This window comes from Mirounga angustirostris, unplaced genomic scaffold (assembly GCF_029215605.1).
Source record: "Mirounga angustirostris isolate CCGP_5_RB_7025 unplaced genomic scaffold, mMirAng1.0.hap1 SCAF_15, whole genome shotgun sequence".
Taxonomy (NCBI): domain Eukaryota; kingdom Metazoa; phylum Chordata; class Mammalia; order Carnivora; family Phocidae; genus Mirounga; species Mirounga angustirostris.
The window spans coordinates 14,044,818-14,071,746 of NW_026991723.1; the positions used below are offsets into that span (position 1 = coordinate 14,044,818).

The 26,929-nt window shown below is 42.0% G+C and overlaps 1 protein-coding gene across 7 annotated transcripts in view; it reads right to left on the minus strand.

The window, feature by feature from the left end:
• CEMIP2 (cell migration inducing hyaluronidase 2) overlaps positions 1–26,929 on the minus strand; it is an 83,805-nt gene that overhangs the window by 22,021 nt on the left and 34,855 nt on the right. For 6 of the 7 annotated variants that reach the window (XR_010407812.1, XM_064579754.1, XM_064579757.1 and 3 more), the window contains 12 exons: positions 26,625–26,813; positions 24,608–24,777; positions 22,441–22,650; positions 21,941–22,146; positions 21,513–21,582; positions 17,559–17,687; positions 14,524–14,612; positions 9,559–9,690; positions 8,205–8,240; positions 6,431–6,586; positions 3,274–3,451; positions 832–1,047 (listed from right to left, as the gene is read on the minus strand). Coding sequence is in view for 6 of the 7 variants with exons in the window: in XM_064579754.1 (XP_064435824.1) it covers positions 832–1,047; positions 3,274–3,451; positions 6,431–6,586; positions 8,205–8,240; positions 9,559–9,690; positions 14,524–14,612; positions 17,559–17,687; positions 21,513–21,582; positions 21,941–22,146; positions 22,441–22,650; positions 24,608–24,777; positions 26,625–26,813 (1,781 nt within the window). In the remaining variant the exon portion in view is untranslated. The remainder of the gene's footprint in view (positions 1–831; positions 1,048–3,273; positions 3,452–6,430; positions 6,587–8,204; positions 8,241–9,558; positions 9,691–14,523; positions 14,613–17,558; positions 17,688–21,512; positions 21,583–21,940; positions 22,147–22,440; positions 22,651–24,607; positions 24,778–26,624; positions 26,814–26,929) is intronic. The other variant, XM_064579756.1, reaches the window with a different exon arrangement.

A 26,929-nucleotide genomic window follows, 5' to 3' on the forward strand; every position in this document is an offset into this window, starting at 1 on the left:
CTGGCAATTCTGATTAAGAATAAGATGGAAGGAAAAAAGAAATTACATTTCAAACCACATTCTTTTCTTCTCTACTCTAGTTAATTCTCCATTTTTTCCTTGTCTTTTCCAGAACTTAGGCAAGAATAACATTTTTTTTTCCTTATGGGGATGAGAAATCCCACAACAAAGAAGCTAATACTCCTTTAAAATTAAGCCAGAAAACTCCCTCCAGTATTTTTTTTTTTAAGATTTTATTTATTTATTTGACAGAGAGAGACACAGCGAGAGAGGGAACACAAGCAGGGGGAGTGGGAGAGGGAGAAGCAGGCTCCCCGCAGAGCAGGGAGCCCGATGCGGGACTCGATCCCAGGACCCTGGGATCATGACCTGAGCTGAAGGCAGTCGCTTAACCAACTGAGCCACCCAGGCGCCCTCCCTCCAGTATTTATCCCTCTGCCTAATTCTCTAATTTAGTAGAGATAATGACCCTGAAAGCAAAGAATAAATCTCCCTCTCAGAGGGCACCGTGGTAGCATGGCAAAAAAACCTGGCCTAAGACTTAGGAAATATGGGTTCTCACCCCACCTATATCCCAAGCATATTTAACCAAGGGCAAATTGTCCTACCACTCTTGGACCCATGTTTCCACTTGTTTAATTGCTTTGGAGCAAGAGAACTTGAAATAAAATTGTAGGAGTCCATGATCCCTCATGAATTTTTTTTTCCTTTTTTCCTGAAGAAAAATCATGCTTTGGAAAGGATCAATCACGCTGAAGAGCAGGAGAACCATGGAAGCGATACTGTTGGGAGCTGGTTCGGAGCCAGGCATCGTGATGCACAAGGGCTTACCTGGGCATAGTTCCCGCTGCAGACCACCGCGTTCCATTTGGTAATGTTTACACAGCTCGGGTGGCGGATCAGGTAGTTGTCAATTCTTCCCACATAAGCATCCTTGTATCCTGTCACAGAGCCATCAATGTCGTGGAATATGGAGTTCTTATCACCATCCAGCTCACAATCTTCAAACCAGGGGCCAGGCTTTCCAAAGAAGACATTCAAAGATACCTGCCGGCAGTGAAAAAACAGGACCTCACAACATGAAGGCTGCTACCATCCTGGCTGGCATCCCCTGCAAGGATCCAACAGCATATCTATTTCAACCGCTTTAAGGTTAGAGCACTTGCGAGTCACAGTTCACGGTCATCAACAATGGCACCCAGTCAAACTGTTCAATTACTTATGACATGGTTGGGCAAAAAAACAAAACAAAACAAAAAAGTTACAGAGCTTGCGGACTGTGGAGGTCAAGTGGCAAATGTTTAAAACATATTTGGTGTTTTCCTTTTTTTCCATTTAAAAACGATTACCTGCTCTCCAGACAAAACTAACCTTGGTAAGAGACTCAGAACAGTCGTGGGAAGGGGAAATATGCAGTCATGCATATTTGTTAAAAATTATAAACTTTACACTCAAGGTGTGTGCATTTCCCTGCCTGCTTATTATACCTCAAGTAAATAAAAATCTATTATAAATTCTATCTTCTGAGCTAGTTCATCATTTTATTTCACTCCAAATGCTTTAGTTGCTTGTTCATTTGACTCCCCCTACCCATCCCACCACCAAAAAACAAGTATAGTTGCAAACTGAAACACCGTCCAAGTGTTGCCTTGGTATGCTGGGGGACCGCTGGACGGACCAGAATCTGCTGAAAAGTGTTACTGTCTCTTCAACATCGACCAAACCCAGCTCAGTAACTTCCATGTCAGGTAGAGTTAATTTAAGGCTTTTGTTAAACACATAGTTCACAGCTGCAAAGCAGGCTGCAGGTGACATGTTTTATAGTCCTTAGCTGCTTCTTATTAGTGGTAAATTATTCACGTTATGCAAAGCCTTGCAGATACACCTCTAAAATGCTTTCATGTACTCATCACCCTCGGATGTTGTAAAATCAGCTGAACATCTAAATGATGGGCAACTCAATGAAAAATCAGTGATGTTTGGGACAAGTGGCTCTACATTCTTAGTTGTAGGCTTTTTTTTTTCATTTCCCTGCACCTTCTATGGTTGAATCTAAGAGACGTTTAGGGCATATTTCCCACCTTTTCGGAGAGAACAAAATTGGCAAACCATCCCCTTTACAGACTGTTCCCAGGGCATTAGCACCATCAGACCCCCCACCCCCCACCCAGGCTGACGAACACTATACTTGAACAGCACGGATGTTAGAACTCAGGAACCCCACAGCCAATGTTAACACCCAATGAACTGTTTTTCAGAACGACTGCATCAGGGGTCCCTAGAACTCCGTGTACGGAAAGGTCTGTGTGGGCAGTAAGGGAACACCCAACCTCTACCCTGGAAAGCTGCTCCTAGGACCGCCCTATCGATTTATATGGGAAGCTGTCTGCTAGTGTAGCCATCCCTCTTTCCCCTGGAGGAATAGGACCTAAAAGAGAACCGGTCAACCAAGATGGCACCCCAATCTGCACCTGGGCTTCTGGAAAACCAGATACAGACTCTGGTAAACTATCCCATGTTCTATTTTAAACGAGGCAGAGTCTGCCTGTGGACGTGAATGAGAGAACTATGAGCCACTTCCCAGTTGCAGGCCCCATGGGAGCGGTGAGCAAGGAGGCCTGAGACTCAACCTCCCTGTACCACAGTCATCTTGGAACAGGCAAGATGGCGGAGGGTGAGGTATGTAATCAGACTATCCTGTAATGCTCAGGGTCCAGACGGCACTGATGAAACCACTAAGAAAACGATTTCTCGAGGCTACTGCATTGTAAACAATGATCTCTCAGTCTTCTTTGCAGTCTTCATAAAAACCTTCCAACAGTTTGTATCTGTATCTGGCTTATACCAGCCCAGTACTCCTCTTCTTTCCCATCCTTTTATCCTCTGGTTCCCCAGAAGAATAAGCCCCAGACAAGTAAAATACCAGAAAGAACTCAGCTCTCTTCGCAGATCATTACAAAGAACTTCCCCAAATGCTATGTCCCGCTGTTCCTCTGAAACTCTCCCATACCCATGCGGTGTCATCACTTTAAGCCAATGTCCCTTCTGAGGTATCACTTGAAGGTCAAAAATACCTCAGGTCACACGGGACTTCTGTTCTCAACCTGAACTCAACAGGACAGCGTGCATGGAATGAGGAGTCTCTCTTGCATCTACTTCTCCTGCCAGTTGTAAAGACTCAGTACAAATACTTTGTTACTTTGTCTTTGGGAATGAGCTATTCTCCCCGCCCCCGCCACGGTCACCACATGGGTACAGTAAGGACATACTTACATGTGGACCAAACTTCACGAGGGAGATGTTATTCCTGGGAGTTATCTGCCAGGGATTCTTCACGAGGAACCCAACAGCACTGGTGTACCTATCTGGGGTGGGCACGTATTTTTTGAAAGTACACCTGGTTAGATGGATGGGTCCGTCATAAATCTGAAAGCCTCGAATGGGGAACGTCCTGTTGAAATACAAGATTTTGTTTAATGCACATGGGCCCCCCCCGTATCAGCACTTCACCCGCACATTTGTTTTATAAACACTACTGAATCTCCCGGACACGCTAAGCACAATTCTAGGATCCAGTGGTACCAAGATAAGATCCCTGTTCAAACGAAACATACACTGCAGTGGGAGAGGCGAAGGGAAAAACAACGGATAATTTCAGATAGTAAGTGTTGTGGGGGCAGTGAGAGATGGTACTACGACAGATTGGGGGTGAGAGACATGCTGTTTGGGACAGAATGGAGGCCCCTCTGAAGACGTGACTTTTACTGCCTTGAATCAACCCAGTTAAGACCCTTTATTTGGGAATGCATACACTTTCATTTTGATTCCAAAATCTCTGGCAGGAGAACAAAAGACAAATCTGTGCTTTCACAGAGAGAACCTCCTTTCAAGCCACTAAATGATAGCAATAAGATGAAATGATACACTTAAAAGTATAAAAGTGTAAATCCTCAAGGCTTACTATGTCAAAGGGGCTGGCTGGAGTGAGAAATTCAGTTTATTCATTTTCCTCCTTTCTGTTCAAACACAAGCTCCTTAACCGACTAATCATATATCATTAATCATAATCAAGGTACAAAAACCCATAATATTCTGTGTCCTTTAGGTGTCTACCCTGTCAAATTCTTTTTTTTTTTTTTAAGATTTTATTTATTTATTTGACAGAGACAGAGATAGCGAGAGCAGGACCACAGCAGGGGGAGTGGGAGAGGAAGAAGCAGGCTTCCCCTCGAGGAGGGAGCCCGATGTGGGGCTCAATCCCAGGACCCTGGGATCATGACCTGAACCGAAGGCAGATGCTTAACGACTGAGCCACCCAGGCGCCCTACCCTATTAAATTCTTTAATGGCACTGCCGAGGATTTCTACAGCAACTTTAGTTTACAACTTGGCAGTGTTTTACAGTAAAAGCGTACATGCTAGCAAGGAAATGAAATAGTCTGGTTAAAAAATCTATGCATCTTGATATTTCTAAGGATAGATCCCAAAATGGTTCTCATAGAAAAAGTGGTCAAGACCCAGTAAAATAAAGACTGGATCCATTGACCAATGAGGAGTCTTTGTTTTGGAAAATCCTCCTTCACGAAGAAGCAGTAAGCATTTTGAAATAAAACTGGAGGTCACATGGGCGCCTGGGTGGCTCAGTTGGTTAAGCGACTGCCTTCGGCTCAGGTCATGATCCTGGAGTCCCGGGATCGAGTCCCACGTCGTCGGGCTCCCTGCTCGGCAGGGTGTCTGCTTCTCCCTCTGACCCTCCCCCCTCTCATGTACTCCCTCTCTCTCAAATTAAAAAAAAAAAAAAAAAAAAATGGAGGCCACATAATGTATACGATTGTCGAGTCAGGATTTTGCACACCTGAAACATAATACTGTAAGTCAACTATACTTCAATTAAAAAAAAAGAGGGGCGCCTGGGTGGCTCAGTCGTTCAGCATCTGCCTTCGGCTCAGGTCATGATCCCAGGGTCCTGGGATCGAGCCCCGCATCAGGTTCCCTGCTCCGTGGGAAGCCTGCGTCTCCCTCTCCCACTCCCCCTACTTGTGTTCCCTCTCTCGCTGTGTATCCCTCTGTCAAATAAATAAATAAAATCTTTAAAAATAAATAAATAAATAAAAAGAGAAAAGAAAAAGAAACTGCAGGCTAACCTAAAATAAAAGAATGGAGCTGGCCACCATCAAACTCCCACCATACGCCAACCAACAAGGCCATTTTTCGTTACACATCAGAAGAGACAGCTACAGCTTAACTGTGACAGGCACCGTGCTGAAGGCAAACTCACAGAATTTGAATCCCACCTCAGCCACTTTTAGTAAGCTCCTCATGTGTAAATCAGGACAATGACAGCACCTACCTCATTGGGCTTTGCAAGGATTAAGCGAAGAATGAAGTATTTAGGACGGGGCCTGACACATTGTCAGTGTTTAATAAATGTTAGCTATTAAAAATCCATGAAGTTTCTGTCCCAGTGGCTTCCACATAGTCTGGCCAACAGGAGTGCTACACAGAGCGTAGCTTATAATGGAATTCAAGATTTCCCAACGACAAGCACAGGGGGAGTGGGACCAAACTCACTCTTGGCCAGAAGCTAGGAAAGCCCGTTTGGCTCTCAAAGCTAGCAGCTCGTTGGGCCCATCCCCCCCAACCTGTCCTGGCCCAACAGCCACAGACGGTGCACAACTTCAAGGGAATCACCGCTTGATGAATTCTGGCAGTAGCTCTAATGTGAGACCTTTAGAACATGAGTTGTTTTTCTCACAAGGAAAATGAGGACAATTCCAAACTTCGTCTCAGAACTAAGGTATGGATTACTTAGTTAACAGTTCCCTACAAGCTCTGAACAATCTTTCTGGGGGTAGGTACTATTTTAATGACTCTGTGATTATTTTGACAGAAAATATGCCAATCGTCTCCTCCGTACAACTGAAACACTGGTAATTATATGGCCGGGGTTAGGGTTTGAGGCAACTTTGGCTTCTACCACTCTTATTTTCTAGGACTCGTTTCAATAGGTTATTTCCTTTTTCCAGTGGCTATTTCTGCAAGCCAACCTCACAAATTGAGGCAAAACTGACCTCATGTCATAGTTTACAATTTGGCCAACTTTCTGTGGCTCAAGAAAGAAGAAAACAAAAAAAGCGGCAGTTTATATAAGGCCTCACACAAGAAATGAAAACCGAGATCGCTTCCTTCATTAAACAATTGATAATGAAATCTATAAAGCGTTTGATTGTTCATGCTCCAGAATTCCAGAAGATAACATACACAACGGTAATAGCAATGATACCAAAAATAGTAATAGTGGTAATTAGATAAGGTGGGAAAAGTGTCACAGTGGGAACCAGTCCACCCAGGATTACTACAGAATCTTCCGTAAAGGGTTAGGTTTTCATTTACTGTTCAAATGTAACAGTCTGCTGCTAAGCAATGCTTACCTGTTCCGAGGCAGGGTCCTGGGCTTCTGGTCTATTCCTCCAGTACCCACATACTTGTTCTGACCACCCTGGAAGCCGTAATTCCTGCTCTCCCCAACAAAGAGAGATTCGGACACCTCTTGGCTGGAGCCTTCATCACTTGGGAAGCTTCCATCGCTGTGAAAACGAGTATAACCATTACCCTCCCCTCTCCAGGAGATTTAAATTGACCCTCAGATAAAGGCAAGCGATAGCTGGGGACCCCTGGGTGGCTCAGTCGGTTGGGAGTCTGCCTTCGGCTCGGGTCATGATCCTAGGGTCCTGGGATCGAGTCCTGCGTTGGGCTCCCTGCTCAGTGGGGACCATGCTTCTCCCTCTCCCTCTGCTGTTCCCCCTGCTTGCACTCTCTCTCTCTCTCTCTGACAAATATATAAATAAAATCTTAAAAAAAAAAAAAAGGCAAGCTATAAGTGGAAAAGCTGAAAGTTTTCAAAACAGCCAGGAGCTTCTTCGAATACATATTATCAAGTCATCAGAAAGTCCTTCTAGGGGCGCCTGGGTGGCTCAGTTGGTTAAGCGACTGCCTTCGGCTCAGGTCATGATCCCGGAGTCCCGGGATCAAGTCCCACATCGGGCTCCCTGCTCAGCAGGGAGTCTGCTTCTCCCTCTGACCCTCCTCCCTCTCATGCTCTCTGTCTCTCATTCTCTCTCTCGCAAATAAATAAAATCTTAAAAAAAAAAAAAATTAAAAAAAAAAAGATTAAAAAAAAAGAAAGTCCTTCTAAACTGTGAACATACCTCATAGAAATCAATACGTGGTTTGTGGAGTAAACAAATGAAACTGCATTCAGCAGCAACAATGGATTAGTTTAGTCTCAAGCAACAGCACTGCACCCGGGAGAATGACCTTGCCCAGAAAGTAACAGTTTCCAGGGCAAGCACGTTTACGACAACAGCCCAAATAACAGTTCTCCGGAGACAAAGATGTCACATGACAAGTTCAGGTCTGAAAGATCACTGCGAAGTTAGACCAGCTTCTAGGACAGAAGTTACTTAATATGTTCCCAACTGTTATTCTTCCTCTCAAGTGTTTTCTTCTTTTTTTTTTTTAAGATTTTATTTATTTATTTATCAGAGAGACAGAGAAAGCGCACAAGCAGGGGGAGTGGCAGAGGCAGAGGGAGAAGCAGGGTCCCCACTGAGCAGGGAGCCCGACGCAGGGCTCAATCCCAGGACCCTGAGATCATGACCTGAGCCCAAGGCAGACGCTCAACCGACTGAGCCACCCAGGCATCCCTCACGTGTTTTCGTCTAAGCAAGAAATTTGACGGACCTGCCTTTCTATGTAATTCCAGCTATATTAACCTCCAACTTTGGTACGAATTCAATTAAGAAAAATGTATTTTTGGCCCTCTAGTGGTATCAGGAAGTGGGTGCTGTTTTTTTTTTTTTAATGCTAATATAATGATATAACATTCCTATGTCTGATCAAACAAAAACAAAAAACCCCAGGCTATTATACCTTACAGCTTTAAAATAATCACGGAAGGGGCGCCTGGGTGGCTCAGTCGGTTAAGCGACTGCCTTCGGCTCAGGTCATGATCCTGGAGTCCTGGGATCGAGTCCCGCATCGGGCTCCCTGCTCGGTGGGGAGCCTGCTTCTGCCTCTGACCCTCCCCCCTCTCATGTGCTCTCTCTCTCTCTCGTTCTCTCTGTCTCAAATAAATAAATAAATAAATAAATAAATAAATAAAAATAAAATAATCACGGAAATATTTTTAAAGTGACTACAAACCTGGCAAAGGTCAGTCCTATTCCATTATCTGCAAATCTAGAAGAGAAAAGAGAATAAAGAACACTTGATTTACCACCTCATGTGACAAGAGATAATTTCTCTCAGGATTCAAGTTTTAGGAAATGCAGAAGGTTCCAATAATGTTTACTCTCCAAGACCACAGAAAGCCGTTTCACTTCCCAGTAGTTAAAAGCACAGACCCCACAGTGAAGGCACCCGGTTCAAATCTTGGCTTTGCCGATTACTGGTTGCATGACCCTGCGTGACCTTGCGTGACCTTGCGCAAGTGACTTGAGCTCACTCTCCCTCAGTCTGCTCACCTAGAAGTTGAAGCAATAACATAACCCTCCTCATCGGATACTCAGGGGCATTAAACATCCTAATTAATCGCACCCCTTTAGGATAGCGCCTGGCACAGAGTAAGCAGGCTGCAGCGTGGGCTGTCATTGTTACTTTTATAATTATTTTGGAAAACAATCAGATCATGGTATCCTCTTTAAAATCTTCAACACTAATACCCAAGCTACTTCTACAGACTTAATACCAAATTAATTTTTTGCACGATGAAAGTCAGAGGTGACGGTAAAATGCCAGGAGCTAACATCAGTGCTAGCCAGAAAAAACATGTTTTTCTAGACTCTTGAACACCAACTCTTAGCTCAAGGTACATGAAGACTTCTCCTAAAATTATACAAATGGGAAAAAAGCGAGATGCTCACTGCTTCAAGTCATGTTAAGACATAAGTCAACAGACTTATTAAGGTGGAATTCACAACTTTCGTTTTGAATGGCAGTGGAAGAGTATCAGAAAAACTTCGGAGTTTCCAAAAGGAAAGGAAAAAAACCCAGGTAGTTTCAAAATCTTTATTTAGCTCTCTGACATAGACCATGTTTGTTCTATCAAGTTAAATCCCCAGTTTCTGCTCAATCTCATCAAAAAACTCTCATGTCACCAGACAAGTTCAGTTCCAATAAAAGCAGCAGAATTCCAAACATTTGCAGTCTGTGAGCGCAAGCATACTTCCTTAGAGCTCATCCTGTCTATTAGTAATAATAATATGATTCCAGGGGCATCTGGCTGGCTCAGGCAGAAGAGCAGGCAACTCTTGGATCGCAGGGTTGTGAGTTCGAGCCCCACGTTGAGTATGGAGATTATTAAAAATAAATAAACTTAAAAATAATAATAATACTAATAGAATTCCAGAAACTAGCACTGTACTTTTAGTACACTGGGTTTTTTTTTTTAATAGCTTTAAAAAATAAATACATCAAAAATAAATAAATAAATAAATAAATAAATAAATTCATACATACATCGGTGTTATCAGATAATGACTTTGCAGAGAATACCTACGCTGAATTCTGAACGACAATGTCTCCCCCTCTGACCCAAGCTCCGTTGTCATTATTTTTAAAAGAAATGAGCCTGTCAATTAAAGCAGCAACACGTGGCTTTTCAGGGTCTGCATCCTGATGAGGCCTAAACCTTGGGGTTTAAAAAAAAAAAAAAAAAAGAACTTTTTAAAAAGGCACTAGAAACCAACTATTTACAATTTTAAGCTTAAGTGTCAAAAGGCAGGATTTATATTGACCAAAACAAATAAACAAAATCTTAAGGCACAACTTACAAATTCATTATTTGTATTTCAGATATTGAAAAAAAAATTTACGTTTACTTATGTAAGATTCCAGAGAACTACTTTCATAAATTCTTATTTTTTTAAATCAACTTATAGAATGGGATACTGCAGAACATTCTAAACATGAAAACCATTTCAAAACAAACAAAAAACCCTCAGACCAGGAAATCTGGTATGTTTTCATAAATTCTTAAGCTACATGACACTAATATAAACGTCCTGAGGGACGCCTGGGTGGCTCAGTTGGTTAAGCGACTGCTTTCGGCTCAGGTCATGATCCTGGAGTCCGGGGATCGAGTCCCTCATCGGGCTCCCTGCTCGGCGGGGAGTCTGCTTCTCCCTCTGACCCTCCTCCCTCTCATGCTCTCTGTCTCTCATTCTCTCTCTCTCAAATAAATAAAATCTTTAAAAAAAATTTTCTTTAAAACATACTGAATAAATTCATCAGATATTTCAACATACATATATGTGAACTAGAATATTATCTGAGTTGTGTGCTGGTGAAATGTTTTAGATACAGAGATAAAACTGTTCAAGATCTTAAACATGCCTAAATTTAAGACAGATTGTATTTAATTAACTTATTCATTACAGAGACTGAATTTACCTTCTTTATTCTCTTCTTTCTAGAACACTTACAAGGACCCCCAAAAAAAAAAAATCCCAGGATCCCGGGGTCCTGGGATTGAGTCCCACATCTGACTCCCTGCTCAGGGTGGAGGCTGCTTCTCCCTCTCCCACTCCCCCTGCTTGTGCTCTCTCTCTCTCAAATAAATAAAATCTTTAAAAAAGAAGAAGATAAAGAAAAAGCATGGGGCAGAGGATAGAGAGCTGAGCATGTGCCAGGCAAGGATGTGATTCTTTATTCTAAATGCAGTGGGAAAAGTGGAGCATAGAATAATAGCTGTGAGGGCCTGGGGGGAGCAGGATACAGGGAGGTGATGGCCAAAGGGTACAAAATTTTACTTATGCAAGATAAAAAATTCTATTTTTTTTTTTTTTAGAGAGAGCACGTGCGCATGTGCCAAGGCTGGGAGGGGCAGAGGGAGAGGGAGAAAGAGAATCTCAAACAGTCTCCATGCTCAGCAAGAGCCCCACACAGGGCTCGATCTCATGACACTGAGATCATGACCTGAGCCGAAATCAAGTCAGATGCTTAACTGAGTGAGCCACCCAGGCGCCCCTGTGCAAAATAAATTCTAAGGATCTACCATACAGCCTGGTGCCCATAGCTAATAATCCTCTATTGTGCACTTAACATTTGCTCGGAGTGTAGATCTTAGGGTAAATGCTCTTACCACAGATACATAAAAAATATTCTTAAATTTTTAAAATGGTAAAGGATATGAGAGAAAACTTTGGGAGGTGATGGCTAGGTCTATGACCTTGACGGTGGTGATGGTTTCATGGTTGTATACCTATCCCCAAACTCCCCGAATTGTATACATTAAATATGCACAGTTACATAGTAATCATACCTCAAAAAAGCAGGTGGATAAATAGAAAGAGACAGATAGATGTGATGGACTGTCTTCAGAAACAGGGAAGCAAAGAAGTGATACAACTAGATTTCACTTTTTTTTTTTTTTTTAAACTGGTCACTAGCTGCTACGTGGTGAAAGGATTGTAGACAATGGACCACAGGAGACCAATCTGGCAAGCGTTATATCCGCCCTTCGACTGTGTATATGACCCCTTACACTAAATAGCTCTGACCTAAGGGGTGAAAAGTCTGACTCTAGGCCATCACCCACTCTCTGGCATTGTGCTTGCTGGAAAACAGATTCGCAGTCATTACGCAATATCAAGCAAACAAAAGAGTTCTGGAAAGAAAACTATACAGTGTTCTAAAAGCAGGCAAAAAAAAGAAAGTATCATAAGGCAACACTGTGCTGCCATCTTGTCTTTTCTGAAATTCCTTTTTTTTTTTTAAGATTTTATTCATTTATTTGACAGAGAGAGACACAGCCAGAGAGGGAACACAAGCAGAGGGAGTGGGAGAGGGAGAAGCAGGCTTCCTGCTAAGCAGGGAGCCCGATGCGGGGCTCGATCCCAGGACCCTGGGATCATGACCTGAGCCGAAGGCAGATGCTTAATGACTGAGCCACCCAGATGCCCCTTTTCTGAAATTCCTATCCATATAAATCAACTGTTGACCACTTGCTTGGATACTCTTTATTTTCAACCTCTTTCCTACTTGATGTGTAGATGATAGCTATCTTTCCCAATTTTTCATCATCCTCATTCATGAGCTTTCCGCATGCTTTCCAACCTCCCTTAATTGTCCACGGCTTTAAATACTAGTTGGTTTTCATGCTCTTTCATTCCTTTGGATGAAATGTCCCAATCTCAAACCAAGAGTTTTCTTGGGTTACAATTTCCCATATTTGGATGCCTGTCATTTCAGATCTTGAAGACACAAGGAAAGGCTCATCTGATTAACTGTTGAGTCAACTTCTCCTTTGTTGAACAGACTAAAATCTTCTGGATCCCATGAGCCTGATGTTTAATTCATGGGCTGGCTTTTTACTCATTGTGTTAAGAGTTTTGTCATTTTTACTCATGTCTGGACTGCATGAATGCATGTGGGCATAGTCTACACATTAGTTTATACAAAATTAAATGTATACACCAGCTGCCAAATGTCTTGTTACTCATCTTCTATAATCAGTTCTTTTCAATAACAACTTCCAAATGGAGTCTAATTCCCAATATGTGTGCATTTATAAACTGGCAAGAGAAATAATAAAGAGCAGAGAAAAAACTACCATCATCATCATATCATATACACATACCCAGTAAAGAACTCAGGCCATTATGGATAAATTGTTTTATTGTCAAGTCTAATTCAGAATTCTAATGAATTCTGAAATATATATATTCTCATCCATCCACTCATACACTCACACATCATTTTTTAGGGCAGGGAAGAGAGTCAACTGTGTTGTGTTTAAGGATCTTTCTGTTAATGCTAAGTAAAGTACACACTATTAGTTCTACCAGTTAAAATAAACTCTTAAAAAAGCAGGAGTGTCCTGCCAGCAAAGATTTCTTTGTTTTGCCAGTTACTATTCTCTTCTTGGTTCATCATTGGTTGTCATCTCTACGCTCCTTTTTCTTTTTTAAGTTCATCTCCTCTTTCCCTATTTCATATCTTACTTGGCTATTACGTGTCTGGTAACTTGTGTTTTATTTAAATCATGTCCGTAGTTTCTTGGCTTCTCAAACGCCATCTGATCATTGCCTGAAGATATTTCAGGCTCAACTTGACCTTTAAGGAATCCTGATGAGTAATTTTACTAACTGTACTTTGCCCAGTTTTCTCCTGACCTCATGCCTTATTACTGGGTTGGAAGAACACTGCCTCGCACTTAAATGCACTCACCAACCCACAGTGTGGCTCTTATCTTATTCCCTCATGAACAACAGGGCCTGGTATCTTTTTCTTAAATGTCTATCAACAGAGCCTATTAAATCTAGCACCCTTTCAAAACCGGATGTCGGTCAGTCAACTTGAAGTATAAGGAAAATAACACGTATGCAGTTTCTGCTGAATAGGACTTTAAGTTGCTATCTCTTTTCCAGAAACTCTTATTTCCACTGGAGACACGTTATTTATTTTGGCTCTTATTTAGCACGGAAGAGAACTTTGTTAAAATGTTCTCCCTATTCCAACCACATTTTGCGGTTATAAAAGAGAATAACATAGAGCCCAGCAATGATGGGACTCTGAGCCTACAGACAACTGAACCAAACTAGCTTGCTCATCAAGTTCAAGACCTTTCCCTGTGAAATACACGCAGTGCAATGCTCCATTTTGACCACTAACAATAAATTCTACATGCCTTGGTTTTCAGGAATGACACTAAAACATCTTAGCTCGTTTTTTCAAGGAATCATGCTCTACTTTAGGCCAAAGGTAGACCCAGTTTTTCACACCTCCCTCTCCTTTTTCTTTCTCATTCTGCGTCTCTCTCTAAGATCAATTTACAACTGTGAAAAAAATGGAGAAAGTACTGACTTCTTTGGCATCTCAGTAAGATTTTAAAATAAACACATCAGCCGCAGGACTTAGAACAGCAGAAAAAAATATATTCCTAATGCCCTCCTGCAAACTTTGAGGACTTCAGTTTAAATGTGTTAGCAGAGGGGCGCATGGGTGGCTCAGTTGGTTGAGCGTCTGTCTGCCTTTGGCTCACGTCACGATCCTGGAGTCCCAGGATCGAGCCCCGGATCCGGCCCCCTGCTCAGCGGGGAGCCTGCTTCTCCCTCTCTGCCCGCACCCCCCTCCCCCGCTCATGCTCTCCTGTGCTCTCTCTCTGAAATAAATAAAATCTTTTAAAAAATAAATTGAATAATTAAATAAAAATAATAAATGTGGGGGCGCCTGGGTGGCTCAGTTGGTTAAACAACTGCCTTCGGCTCAGGTCATGATCCTGGAGTCCCAGGATCGAGTCCCGCATCGGGCTCCCCGCTCAGTGGGGAGCCTGCTTCTCCCTCTGACCCTCTTCCCTCTCGTGCTGTCTCTCATTCTCTCTCTCTCAAATAAATAAATAAAATCTTTAAAAATAATAATAATAATAAATGTGTTAGTGGAGCAGAGAGCACAGTGGCTTAACTCAGGAAGTTTTGCTTTGGCAAGATATGGCTGGAGCGTGAGGTCCGACGATGAGCCCTACCTGGCACTGTTATCCAAACAGAGGTACTCCCTTGGGTCTGCTGCACTAGCATTAGTTGTTTTGACGCCTTTGTCAATAAACAAGCCAGCCTGGAAAATATAATAATGGACCGAAATGAATGTGAATCCTAAAGACTCAATCTACACATATATAAGGATTCATGAAAGTCAGTTGCAGCTTCTCACATCCACCAAAAAGAGGCGAAAGGAACAAACAGCAAAGGTTTTATGAAAACAATTACTTTTCTGGATATTTTACTTAATATAATTTTACTTAGTCATTCAACAAATATTTATTTAGTGCCTACCTTATGGGAGGCACCAAGCATTAGACATTAACAAGAAAGCCATTGTCTTTGCTGTTGCTGACATATAAACTAGCAGGAAGATGTGCAGTTAAATAAACAATTACAGGGCGCCTGGGTGGCTCAGTTGGTTAAGCGACTGCCTTCGGCTCAGGTCATGATCCTGGAGTCCCGGGATCGAGTCCCGCATCGGGCTCCCTGCTCGGCGGGGAGTCTGCTTCTCCCTCTCCCGCTCCCCCCTCTTGTGCTCTTTCTCTCTCTCACTCTCTCTCTCAAATAAATAAATAAAATCTTTAAAAAAAAATAAAAATAAACAATTACAATCCAGTATGATAAGCATATGATGAAGGAAGTAGACGATGCTTTAGCAACACAGAAGAGAGGCACCACATGAGATCTTTCTCATAGGTGGGAGACACAGCGTGCAGGGGAGGTCCCCGCAAAGCAGTGACCTCCTAAAGCTGAATCAGGAAGGATGGGGAGGACACAGCCACAAAAAAGAATGGGTTGGGATGAAGGGCAGGGACTGCATGGGAAGCAGCTGAAGAGCCCAGAGGAAAGTACTCAGGGATATCGTTTGTACAAAAAGCCTGGAGGTGAGGGAGAGCATGGCACATCTGAGAAGAAAGTCTCAGATGGACTCACAGGAAACGTATGGAGGGAGGAATGGCAAGGAAGAAGGCTAAAGAGAAGCAAATAATGGTGGACGATGTAGAGTCGATACATTAGAATCAATTCAACGGGGTGCCTGGGTGGCTCAGTCGCTGGGTGTCTGCCTTTGGCTCAGGTCATGATCCCAGGGTCCTGGGATCGAGTCCCACATCGGGCTCCCTGCTGGGCAGGAAGCCTCCTTCTCGCTCTCCCACTCCCCCTGCTTGTGTTCCTGCTCTCGCTATCTCTCTCTCTGTCAAATAAATAAATAAAATCTTTAAAAAAAAAAAAAATCAATTCAATGGGACTTTTAACAAAGGCAACGTAATTAACTGTATGTTAAGAAGGAATGCTCTAGCCAACAGGATGGATAATGGATTAGAAGGGGACAAAAACTGGGTAACTGGGTGATGGATATTTAGGAGGGCACTCAATGGAATGCGCACTGGGTGTTCTATGCAACTGATGAATCACTAAGTTCTACCTCTGAAATGAATAATACACTCTATGTTACTTAACTTGAATTTAAATAAATAAATAAATAAATAATTTAAAAAAAGAAAAAAGAAAGGGACAAAAAGAGAGATAAGAGATAAGGTAAGACATGACCTCGATAATCCAGAAGAAAAATTAAGGTGACCTAGATCTGTGCCAGCCTAGTTAACGGGGGAAAATGGATAGAGCAAGACTTCTTCACGAGGTCTGATATGCTTTAGGAATTAACAAAATGTCTAAGGGTGAGGGAAAGGGAGTGATAAAGATTCGTATGTTTCTAAGTTTGGGCAATGGGGAAACCAGTGGTTTCATTCGGTGAAACAGAGCTAGGGGAATTGGTGTGAGGATAAAAATAAGGATTTTTAGTTTTGGACACATGTTACTTGTATGTCCCTGAGACATCCAGATGGTACTCGGTTGGTGCTCAGACAGACGTGACTGACCTGGACTAGATACAGATTTGGGGGCATGAGCAACCACAGCAGAAGGGTCAGTGTTGCTGGACTGACGACTGATCCAAAGATGACAGGTTACTCTCAGAGGACTCCCAGGGGTCAGTTTCCCTTAGCTATAAAGTATCATTCTGGACAGTCAGCCCAAATAAACAAGTTAAAACCTAATCATCTACTCATAATTTAGGCCTCGTATTCTTATAATTAATAATTACATGTCCTCATGGCATATGACATTAAAAAATTAATTAGAATGAGATGTTTTTTATATCACATAATTAGAAAATTTTGAGGACTTCCACTTTGAAATGGTACTCTCAACAATGATTAGCTTTAATCAGCTACTCAGCTCACAAAAAACATAATTCTGACTAAGGTTTTTTGCTCTCTCAAGTCTTCAAGTGATCCCACTCATCAAATTACAGCACACTTAGGTTTCTAAAGGATCCTCTCAGTATCGGAAATGGGAAGTATTAATTGAACTTTGATGTGGATCACATCACATCAGGGTAAAGAATCTGGGCACTGAATCATATAAATGAAAATATCAAAGTGCCTGTTGAGTACAAAATGAGGCAAATATAAGTTATCACTCGAGGGTGGGGATGAATGCTAAATATCATGGAAACTGGACTTCCTAAGTGGCCTTCCATTTACTTATCTGCATCATTTTAAGTTAGGTCAAATACCGTAAATAATATTTTACTACATAATCAGGATTAAATGCCCAAGAGGAAGTTCTACTGACACTGTGAACTGAGAGAAGAGAGAAAGTGTGCTTCTTATCTAATGTGTACATCCTCAAAACATGGTATTAACCATTGAAAAGAAGGTGAGAGGGAGGGAGGGAAGGAATGAGGGAGGGGACGAGGGCACAGGGATCAAGTGCATCATTATAATTATTCAGATTGTATGCACATGCGTTTTGTTGGTGGACATGCCTGTGCATGTATAAATGGGATACTGTACATAATCCTGAATGTGGAAGGGTTATGGGTCTATTTTAATCACAAATTACTTTTTCTGGTGACAAGTTTTACCAAAAACTGACATTTCTCACTTGTATTTCTCAGCATTCCATCCTTCACCCTGGAAATCACATGAACTGATTTTGTTAAAACCTAGGAACCTACCTTAAAACTTGAATGGACCCTGTTGTTATAAAATATACCCAACGGAGTGAGTTCTGGTTTTGCTAAGAGTTGCAATCCACTGGATTCTCCCGTAGGTTCCTTGTGGAATAAATACCATATTCCAGCATCCTGTCATTAAAAGGGCAAGATCATTAAAAGCCTTACTTTATAAAGCCACTCTAGGAAACATGCTCAATGAACTAAGTGCTTCGTAAGCAAACTGAATCTTTTCAACACTAATTTTTCATTGTTTCGGGCTCAGAATTGACTATGAAAGTTGTGCACTCATCTAGCCCCCTCAAAGTCATTATAATCATGCTTTAAAAAAAACAAATTTAATTCTACTTGCAGTACTGGATAGAAATAATTGGCTGATACCAAAACTCATTTTCAAAATATACTTTTCCCGTCATTATCTACGTTCAAAAGTTATGCAGAATTATAACGAAACAAGCCTTCCTTCCTTCCGTGTGCCTCGGACAGCACGGCCTTTTAGCAATAGGAGCGTTTTTCTGTTTACCTCCAAACCTGATCAACAGATGAGTCATACTCATTAAACAACTATCCGCCAACACGCAGAGCTCACTGACTTCTTTCAAACAACTCCAATGCCCTTCCTTTCCCAAGGCAAGTTTTTGCCAAAGAGAAAAAACCACCACACGCATGAATCAGGATGCTGTCTCAGTCTGGATCCTGTCTGTTCACTTTCAGTATTACTGACCTAACAGCACTAACAGAGCAGTTTTCACAATTTTTGACCCTCAAAATGAGATACAAAAATCAAAATTAGTGGTCTTACTCCCCACGACAAGTGGTTTTGGTTTTTTTTTTTATTGTATGGTTTAATTAAAAACCAGCCCCATGCGAAGAACAAGTTCAAGCAATAGAACTTTGATTGAATAGGTTGTTCATACTTTAACATACAGTCCAAAACGTATGCTATAGATTCACTTTTGGCAAACATTTGTTTAGTGACCACTCTGTGCCAGGTGTGGAGTAAGGCTATTCTCAAAGAATTCATAGTCTGATGAAAAATAGAGAACTAAAATATATGTATTGGGTATTACATTCATTGTAACAAAGTTTTTTAGAATCATAGAGAGGGTGCCTGGGTGGCTCAGTTGGTTAAGCGACTGCCTTCGGCTCAGGTCATGATCCTGGAGTCCTGGGATCGAGTCCCACATCGGGCTCCCTGCTCAGCAGGGAGTCTGCTTCTCCCTCTGACCCTCCTCCCTCTCACGCTCTCTGTCTCTCATTCTCTCTCTCGCAAATAAATAAAATCTTAAAAAAAAAAAAAAAATTTAGAAGCATAGAGAGATGAACTGAGGGAAGCATATACACCTACCCACCAAAATGAATGCAATATTTAACATTTTTCCATGATATAGGTTTAGAGATGGGTGTTAATAAAACAAACTACCCTGAAAAAAAGTCTTTGCCTCCTCTACTCTTTGGGGCACAAAACAGAGCACAGTAGAAGACCTGAATGCTCCATACCACAGCCCTAAAAGCTGAGGGTAGAGAAAACCCTCCCAGGACGCAATGGAGTCTGGGGAGGGGGTGGGGGGGCATCAAGGGGGTAGCAACTGTTTCCTGTTAAACACTGTGGTGTCAAAACAGGTAAAGGGAGCTTTGTAAAAGGCAGTGGAAACGTACAAGAAGAAAGAGTTTGGTTTATTTTGGGAGGAAAATCCTTGCCAAAACATGAGTTTTACTGGAACAGTTTTTCTAGAAAGAAAAGAAAGAACTCACAGAATGACAAGGAAGAAGAACGAATATAAGATGGAAAACGAGAAGGTGCCTGGGTGGCTCAGTCGTTAAGCATCTGCCTTCGGCTCGGGTCGTGATCCCAGGGTCCTGGGATCGAGCCCCGCATCGGGCTCCCTGCTCTGCGGGAAGCCTGCTTCTCCCTCTCCCACTCCCCCTGCTTGTGTTCCTGTTCTGTCTCTCTCTGTCATATAAATAAATAAAATCTTTAAAAAAAAAAAAAAGATGGAAAACGAGAGACCCGCTTTCTTCTCATCCCACATGAGCCCCAGGAAGGGTTTCTGGCAACCTCACCTTACATTTTTTCATGAACCATTTGCAATTGGCTTTCATCTTCAACCCATGACTTCTGAAACAAGCTGAAAGGAACCTCTGCTCTGGGTGTTCATTTGAAATGTAACACAGATCAGAAGATGATCCCAGGGTAAGGCTGTGTATCAAACCCGTGGCCCTCTTGGCTCCAAAACTCATCTTCTAATTAGAAACTCTCAGCACAAACTTGATAGAGGCTCAACAAACATTTGACAAAAAACTAATGGATGGAAAGCTGAAATGATTACATGTCCAAGTCTCTGCCCTGTTAAGTAAGAATTTTATGTTTTGGGCGCCTGGGTGGCTCAGTGGGTTAAGCATCTGCCTTCAGCTCAGGTCATGATCCCAGGGTCCTGGGATCGAGTCCCACATCGGGCTCTCTGCTCAGCGGGGAGCCTGCTTCTCCCTCTGCCCCTCACCCCACTTGTGCTGTCTCTCTCACTCTCTCAAATAAATAAATAAAATCTAGGAAAAAAAAGAATTTTATGTTTTATGTTTTTAAGGAAAAGCACGGAAGTGAATTCCACCATCACCCAGTGATGCCCGTATCCTAGTTATCTGGAAGAAATACTCCCTTCCACTAATCTTTTACTTGGTCCTGGGAAATAATGCTAGGTATCTCTTTCCTTTTAAAAATTTTAATAGCCACAATATATAAATATGAATAGGCACTGCTACAAAGCTCATATTTCTGTACTACAGTGTGCAGCACAGATATAATCATAATAGTATAATGTCTTCAAGATTCACTTTTCATTATAAATTAACAGTTTTAAATCACACTCAACTATAAATGTAAATCTCTCCCAAGTTTCTCCAGGAGACATTTCTGCCATCCAAAAATAGTTCATTTAGGGCGCCTGGGTGGCTCAGTTGGTTAAGCGACTGCCTTCGGCTCAGGTCATGATCCTGGAGTCCCTGGATCGAGTCCCGCATCGGGCTCCCTGCTCGGCAGGGAGTCTGCTTCTGCCTCTAACCCTCCCCCCTCTCATGTGCTCTCTCTTTCTCATTCTCTCTGTCTCAAATAAATAAATAAAATCTTTAAAAAAAAAAAAAAGTTCATTTATTCCCTTAAGTTATTCTTGTGTGTGTGCATGTCTCTGAAATTCAAGACAAACAGTTAATTTAAGGCACAGAGTTTAGCTGCTTTACCAAGGAGATGAAGCCCCAAAGTGTGTATGATCCCTGCACTGAACAAAAGGATATACACTTTGACCAGAATGACCCCCGTCATAATGTTCTACAGAATAATCCATTCCCATAAAGAAAAGCTAAGGCTTTCTTTGTTCATCAAATTAAAAACTGAAATGATGAGGCACTTGGCCATGCATGTCTTGAAGATGAGAAGCCAGAAAGATTGCACACGATTCACTACAAATGCACTCTGAAGGTCCAATAACCCCACCCATCAGCCCACCTCTTTTCCTCCATTTGGCATCCATGTTACCACACTCATAAATACTAACTGGCATGGATGATGCAGAAGAAACAAAAAAGCATCTCAACCATATCCTGCTTTCAGTGAAATAAGCAGTATAGAAAACAATGCCACGCTTGAGCTAGATTGTCACACATGACATTACATCCATATACACCAGAATACTTCTAAACACGAAGACCAAACAACTGAAAGCATTTAACGGGGCGCCTGGGTGGCTCAGTTGGTTGAGCGTCTGCCTTCAGCTCAGGTCATGATCCCAGGGTCCTGGGATCGAGCCCCGCATTGGGCTCCCTGCTCCGCGGGAAGCCTGCTTCTCCCTCCCCCACCCCCCTGCTTGTGTTCCCTCTCTCGCTGTGTCTCTCTGTCAAATAAATAAATAAAAATCTTTAAAAAAAAAGAAAAAAGAAAAAAAGAAAGCATTTAACGTTACTTACCTGCGAGCCTGCAGCTGCATTACTAATCAGGTTATTGTTGGGATGAGCAATCCAGAAAGTTGAAACAGCCCTGCAAGGCATTTTTTAAAAGTGACTTAAACAGGAGTCATGCAAAAATCCTGCCCACTCAAAAAACCTCCCCCAAACATCTTCCCCACAAAGTTAAAGGCCTTGGGCGCCCGGGTGGCTCAGTCGGTTAAGCGACTGCCTTCGGCTCAGGTCATGATCCTGGAGTCCCGGGATCGAGTCCCGCATCGGGCTCCCTGCTCGCCAGGGAGTCTGCTTCTCCCTCGGACCCTCCCCCCTCCCTCTCATGCTCTCTCTCTCTATCTCATTCTCTCGCTCAAATAAATAAAATCTTTAAAAAAGAAACAAAGTTAAAGGCCTTGACCCGCACATATGAGTGTTTCTCTCTGCCAGTTACTCACATGCAGTCCGTGGAGGGCACAGGGACGTAATTGCCGAACACTTTGTCTCGCATGGTGGTGCACATGGAGTTATTCCTATCAGTGGGGAGGAGGGTGCCGGGTTTGGTGAGGAGGCCCAGATTGTGGAACAAAGTATTTCTCTGTTCGACACCATCTTCCAAAAAGAAACAATGACCCAGTGTGTCAAATCCGATTGTGTCTTTAATCTGCAAAAACACAAGTGTGTCATGTCAATGGTAACATGAGGGACTGTGGTTTAAATGACAAGTGCTATCTACACGGCACACTTGGTACAGATGCAAAGAGAAGTTTTCATCTTAACTGAAGGGGTAGAGCCAAATGCCAGGTGTTATCCATCTCTTCACAGAGAAAACGCCAGAATTCTCAGGAAAAGGAGGCTAGAGTAAGGCATGCGCTACAAGAGCTTAGTTACACCGAATGGAGAGGTTGTGACAATGCAGGAGAGTTAATATGCATCCATGTGGTGAGAGGCTACGTACCAGCAGACCATTTGTCCCATGCACAGTGATGCAGCGGGAGAAGCTGTGATGAATAGATAAGCCATCCACAAATGTCGCGTGTCTGTACCCCCCCTTGTAATCCACGTCTCCACACAGGTGAAAATGAACAGGATACCGCCCCAGCTGCTGCTGACCCATGTGTTTCAATTCCACGTAAGAAAGATGGACGGAAGTGAAATTTTTCTTTATCTGTAGGACAAGATAACTGAAATCAAGCCGATACACTTTGGAATATTCAAGTAGCAAAAAAATGTTTCTTTTTTTTTTTTTTTTTAAGATTTTTTTAAAATTTATTTGACAGAGAGAGACACAGCGAGAGAGGGGACACAAGCAGGGGGAGTGGGAGAGGGAGAAGCAGGCTTCCCGCAGAGCAGGGAGCCCGATGCGGGGCTCGATCCCAGGACCCTGGGACCATGACCTGAGCTGAAGGCAGACGCTTAACGACTGAGCCACCCAGGCGCCCCGCAAAAAAAAAACGCTTCTAATAGAAAATGTCTAAAGGGGAATGCATATTAAAATATTTCTTTTCTTTGGCACCCGGCTTTCCTGGATCTCCAGTTACTAATTTAGCAAATGCTTTTTTTTTTTTCTTCTAAGTAATCTCCATGCCCAACGTGGGACACAAACTCACGACCCTCAGATCAAGAGTCGCATGCTCTACTGACTGAGCCAGCCAGACACCCCAGCAAATGCTTCTTAACATAAGTGAATACTTTCAAGAGCCATAAAAATAGCTTCTAATTAGTAATAAAAGGAAATGTAACCAGAAGAGCTACAGAAATGATTTCTATATATGTAACGTGTTTTGATCTGTTCAAATATTTTGGTCATTTCCAGTCTTGTCTTGTTCTTTCATTTCTATAAACTCCACCATAGTTTGATAAATAGTTATCTGTAAATTTTCCCTCAATGTTCTAGCACATAATATTATTTACTTCAATTCTTTTTAAAAATTTCTCTGTGGGGTGCCTGGGTGGCTCAGTCCATTAAGCATCTGCCTTCGGCTCAGGTCATGATCCCAGGGTCCTGGGATCGAGCCCCATATTGGGCTCCCTGCTCGGCAGGAAGCCTGCTTCTCCCTCTCCCACTCCCCCTGCTTGTGTTCCCTCTCTCGCTGTGTGTGTGTGTCTCTCTCTCTATGTCAAATAAATAAATGAAATCTTAAAAAAAAAATTTCTCTGTGATCCACAATTTAAGCATTCTATTTTTAAACACTGGATTTTTAATCATACTACTAAAAACACTGTCAGTAAACAGTGTAACAGAAATGTTGTTAACAAGCATAATCTACTCAGTGAACAAAAACTGATTTTAAAACACATGTAGCCAAAACGCAGCCCAGAAGTCCAATCAGTTAGTATGCAATGCAAGGCTTACCATATGGTAAGTGCTCAGTACTTTTACAGAATAAAAATCTGCATACAAAAAATATTTTTATAGAAAGATATTACTACTGCTTACACTTCCATAATATCAAGTTTTCAAAAAGAATCATCTGATCCTTTCAGAGATTGCATGCATGGGACAAAATGGTTTAACTACAGGTTGAGGTCAACTACATGAAGATAGTAACTTTCTCTTTTAATTATGCAAAATCTCTTTACTGTCACTGAGTAGAAAACTACAATATGATTTTTTTTTTAAGATTTTATTTATTTATTTGACAGAGAGAGACACAGCGAGAGAGGGAACAGAAGCAGGGGGAGTGGGAGAGGGAGAGGGAGAAGCAGGCTTCCCGCCAAGCAGGGAACCCGATGCGGGGCTCGATCCCAGGACCCTGGGATCATGACCTGAGCTGAAGGCAGACGCCCAACGACTGAGCCACCCAGGCGCCCCTAAAATATGATTTCTTTTTAATATCCATATAGATCTCATTCCAAAACTTGAAAGTTTTGGGGCTCCTAGATGGCTCAGTTGGTTAAGCGTCTGCCTTCAGCTCGGGTCATGATCCCAGGGTCCTGGGATCGAGCCAGGCGTTGGGCTTCCTGCTCAGTGGGGAGTCAGCTTCTCCCTCTCCTACTGCTCTTTCCTGCCCTGCTCATTCTCTCTCTAATAAATAAATTTTTTAAAATATTAAAAAAAAAAACTTGAAAGTTATTGCAAACATGTATTTGGCAACCAAGTCTCATTAAATCTTTTTGCCTACCATGACATGTCCCCCAAAGGTATCATAATCAAAGAATTGGCACTGGTTTCCAGCATAGCATGAGTCCTCCATCTCTCCTTGGATAACAACGTTCCGGGTGAGAATTCCGACCTCTGCTCTCATGTCTACACCATCGGTGATCTCACCCATGTGCAGGAACTGAGGGGCTTCTGGTTGACGTGGGCAAGAGACAAATATTTTAAAAAAGAACATATGAAACATCAAAAAGGCAGTCCTATTTATTCTGCAATTCTAAGATACCAAAATTTATTGTCTGCTTCCATTCCTTAATACCTCAGAATCACAGACTACAAGGAAGCAAGGATTTTAAAGATTATTTACTCTAACCACTCACTCAATGTCAAAGCCACACATAGGGAGCTTAATCCTCTCCTGAATGGCACCAACATTCTGGAATACATGTAAGTATCCTCTTTCTCTCTCTCTATCTCACTCTCTCAGGTTCCTGTCCATATGCTCTTGTTCTAATCCCCGAGGGCACATGAAGAACCAAATGCATGGTGAATCAATCCAGAAAAATGAATGGTTTTGTAGATGTTGATAACGAGGTATTAAGTTACTCTTGCTTTTACTTCAAAGCTAAACTAATATGCATTTAAATATTAACATTACAAACATTACCATCTTTCTTACTTCTTATTTTAATATTAGCATGCATTCTTTTAAATTTCCACCTTTTTGGAAGTCTAGAAACACTTTAATAATGAGCTTTTCTCTGATGTTTTTATTACATAAACTCAGGAAGGAAAAATAGAAATAAATCAAGCAGTTGAGATCATGGGAGATTCATTATCATGTAGACTTGTTAACAAGAGTGGGAATTTCCAAAACAAAATTAATGCCAGATGGTAACATAGTTTTTTTGGGGTTTTGTTTTCTGCTTATGCTCTATATTATCAAGAAGGAAAAGTACAACATTGAATGAAGCACAGAGAGAAAGTGTCAAGTGAGCCAATCGTCCTATTTTTTTTTAAAGCAAAAGCTGTTTCCCTTAAACTGCAAAGCTCTAAATTACCCATGAGTGTGTGCTTATTAAATAGTTACTGTAAACTCTTTGGTTTTATATCATAAATGTATATAATCTTGAGTACAGAAGGAAGGGAGACAATGTAATAAATGAAATGCATAGTAAATTCCACAAGTGAGGCAACATATAAAGGAGCTTCACCTATTATGTGGCTCAGGGTAAGTACCTGGTAAATGTCAGCAATTCTTCCTAAACACAGCTTACAGTACGGATCTCGCTGCGTATTGCTTTCCCTCAAAAAACGTGATTCAAGCTTATGATAAAAAAATGTAGTCTATGAAAATACCTTTCTGGTTCTATTTTAAATATTAGTGAGATCTGTTTTTTTGCCAAGGAAGTAGGCACTCAAAAATCATGAGATTTAGGGGCGCCTGGGTGGCTCAGTCGTTACGCATCTGCCTTCGGCTCAGGTCATGATCCCAGGATCCCGCATCGGGCTCCCTGCTCCGCGGGAAGCCTGCTTCTCCCTCTCCCACTCCCCCTGCTTGTGTTCCCTCTCTGGCTGTCTCTCTGTCAAACAAATAAAATCTTTAAAAAAACCATGAGATTTTGTTTTAATTAAGAAGAAATTCATATGTAAATATGAATCAGTTGATAATTGGATTATTATTTGATAGTAGAAAATTAATAAGAAAGAAGTTGGAATCTTGGATCTTGGGGAAAAAAAAAATCAATCCATCTAGTCCACATCATTTTTTTTCTTTTTAACAAAAAAGGAGCACAAAAACACTGATTTGCCTGCTACATATCATTAACAGCAACACTACTGATCTCTAACTACTCTTATCTAACATCCTCTGGGATCTAGTGTTCAAAGCACCCCAGTGCTAAGATCTTCAATATCCAGATGATGATGGTGATGACACCTTGGCTTTGGGGTAAGGTTGGCAGGGCGGGGGGGGGGGGGGGGGGGGGGGCGGCGCGGAGACTGCAGGAATCAAATGCCAAGGATTCTGAGCAGTCCAATACCTTTGACTTTGACCTGGAAGCGGTTGCACTCAGGACAGGGGAGTAGAGTAAACTCCTCTGCTTGGTACATAGAATAGTCTGTGCTTGCAACCACGATCTGGTCTCCAGGTTTCCAACTACTAACATCATCCAGCAGATGAAGCTTCACTCCATCCACAACCTCTACCCGGAAGCCTGAGAGAGAAACACCTAAACCAAAAACCAAGAAAGAAAATGATGCATTAGTAGGCACTTCCCCCACTAAAATCAACCTCCCCACTGACTCACAAATCCAAAGTTAAGATAGACACAAGTCAGTGTATTTT